A 2,737-nucleotide genomic window follows, 5' to 3' on the forward strand; every position below is an offset into this window, starting at 1 on the left:
GTGGAAGCCAGCAACACATGCGTGTTGTAGCTCAAACGTCCATCCACAGACGGCAGACACAGCGGGTCGTGAACACGGCTCTGATGCACAACAAAATGCAGGAAGATTCCTTTTGCATGTGCATGCTTTAGAAAGTAGGGCTTTCTGGTTTGAATCATGGTTCATTTCATATGACTTCCTGGTATGAAAAGCAACAATTCTGAAACAAGAAACTTTTGTTTATCTTAATATTACCGAAAGAGTGTCGTAGGGTCCAGCTGCTCACTCAGAAGCGAATAAACAGCCCAGATTGGTGGAAAGGAAAGTTTGCTTTATTTCAAATGCCAGAAACTGGGGAGAGGAGGGTGGTGGACGTCTGTGCAAAGTCCAACTCACCCTTTCCCCCTTACACTGGCAACCAGTGGGGATAGAGCTTTTACACACAGAAGGAGGGGTGACCTGCAGAAACAGCACAGTCAGCTCTGATAGTCATCTTCAAATTGATCAGCATCATCCTGATTGTTTTAGATACAATTAATCTTCAGTTCCAGTGGCCATTTGTTCCCATTTCTCTGAGGCCAGTTCTTGGAATTGTGGCAGCTCATGTCCTGGTTACAGGCTGGTCGTCATGTAGTAATTTCTCCACCTGGTGTTTTAGTATATATAAAACAGCTCAATGATAAGGCTCAGAATATTATGTGCAACCCTTGAAAGAGAACTAAAGGTCCTTGACTATGCTTAATGACTACATTATTATTATTTAGTTTCCTTTGACTGTTTTCTTTTGTTTCTGCATTTCTCACTGCTCTGATTAAACTTATTGACTAAAGTTTCCACAGACACAAGCCAGGCAGAAGTCACGGTGAGGGGGCAAGGACCATAAGGTCTTGCTCCATTTCAGTAAGTGCCTATAATCAAAGGAAAGCTTCTCACTTTAAAATCAGATTTAGTAGTAAAAGAGTAGATAAAAATGGACTTTAGGAATTTTTTCATTGTTTTTCCTTCCTATGAAGAGTAGCCTAATGTAAGTTTTCTTTATGATTCTAGAATATATTTGTGAAATATTAATACTCATAGCGTATTTTCACTTAGAACACTGAGAACAGTTCCCGGAGTGTATCATAACATTTTATCAAAATTATTTATGTGGTAAATAACTAATGCATAAATTAAATAAAATATGCTTTTTGTTTTCCTAGGGATCATATGAGCAAAAAAAAATTCACATTTTATAAAGTTCATGCCAATGCCCTCTTTAGAAAGAACAATAATTTAAAACCTTAAAAGTATTATTAACTCCCAAAATAAATGAACTTCCATAATTTTTCTAAATTTCATATGGAGTACTATGAGGAAATTGAGGAAAGTCCATTATTTTGACTTCATTTGAATAACTCTATAAAATATCTAGCTCTTTTTGTTTTGGTTTCAAACAACTCTATGCCAGTTGTTTGGTAACTCTGATACATAAAATATTAAATTATTTTTATAAAGAAACATATACTGGAGTATGCAAGGATATTTCATCTGTTTCATTGTAAGTTTGACAAACATATTTTCTAACACTTTTAGTAACATAAAATTAGTGTCAATAATGATGATCTAGTAACATAAAATTAGTATCAATAATGATGATCTTGTTCTTTCTGTAAAAACTCTCATGAGATATATAATTATATCAAGATTTAGCTATATATATATATATATATATAGGAATAGAACTCTAAGCTACCTGATTCTTAACATACCTAATTATCATATGCACTTCTTTTAAAGTCTCAGATATCCATCAGTGTAGAAGAGTGGGAAGACACCAAAGATGCTAAAGAGCAAGCTCACCACCAAAATAACCACCACAACTCGACATCCAGCGACCAGTCGGATCACCCGCTGCTGAGGAGGAAGAGCATGCAATGGGCCCGAAGGCTGAGCAGGAAAGGCCCCAAACATTCCTGTAGAACCGCAGAGAAAATGACCCAGCAGCGCCTGAACCTCTACAGGAGGTCAGAAAGACAAGAGCTTGCTGAACTTGTGAAAAATAGAATGAAACACTTGGGTCTTTCTACAGTGGGATATGGTATGCTCTTTACAAGTATCGCATGATGTGGGCTTGTGATTTCCTTCCGTTAGCTGGAACAGAGTCGGCTCTAATTTACTAATTTAAGAATCGTCTTTATGTTTCACAGGTCAGTTAGAAGAGACTAGTGACAGGTCTAATCTCCTAGAGACAATTATGAACATGATATTGAAAAGAGAGGATTGAAAATTTTAAATATTTGCTCAGGTCTCTAGGCACCGTGTTGAACCCATTATAAGAATTAATTTAATTTTAATTTTCACAAAAACTCTCCCATTTTAGAGATAGGGAAACTAAATAACTTGCTAATTAGCTTGTTAGCAGCCTGGCTGAGGCTTATATCCAGTGCTGTCTGGCTCCAAAGCCTTTTTTACACACACACACAAACTGCATCTCATTTTAGAAGTCTGGAATAAAATAAATGTGTGGCATTGCTAAGTAACTAAATGGATAAGCTACAAATGAATGAAAATGTTTCTATAAAATGTGTTTATAGTAAGTTGTGATCTAGAAACACAGAGTCTTCAAAAGCTTTAATCTGAAGCTCAGATAGTGCTGGATCTCTTCACAGTGCAGGTAAGTCTCAATGACTGTTATGCTCTTACATTGATATACAATTGTAATATAGATATATTGCATATTTGTTTAGTTGCTCAGTTGTGACCGACTCTTTTGCAACTA

General features: G+C 36.2%; 1 protein-coding gene across 1 annotated transcript in view; it reads left to right on the top strand.

Annotated features, from left to right (window-relative positions):
- The window catches only part of LOC120859176 (potassium channel subfamily T member 2-like), a 17,885-nt gene extending 15,606 nt beyond the window's left edge, over positions 1-2,279 (top strand). Inside the window, exon 4 of the mRNA XM_040235375.1 lies at positions 1,756-2,279. Coding sequence (XP_040091309.1) covers positions 1,756-2,082 — 327 coding nt within the window. The 3' untranslated portion in view covers positions 2,083-2,279. The remainder of the gene's footprint in view (positions 1-1,755) is intronic.
- Positions 2,280-2,737: the final 458 nt, after the last annotated feature.

Source organism: Oryx dammah, unplaced genomic scaffold, assembly GCF_014754425.2.
Source record: "Oryx dammah isolate SB20612 unplaced genomic scaffold, SCBI_Odam_1.1 HiC_scaffold_116, whole genome shotgun sequence".
NCBI classification, from domain to species: domain Eukaryota; kingdom Metazoa; phylum Chordata; class Mammalia; order Artiodactyla; family Bovidae; genus Oryx; species Oryx dammah.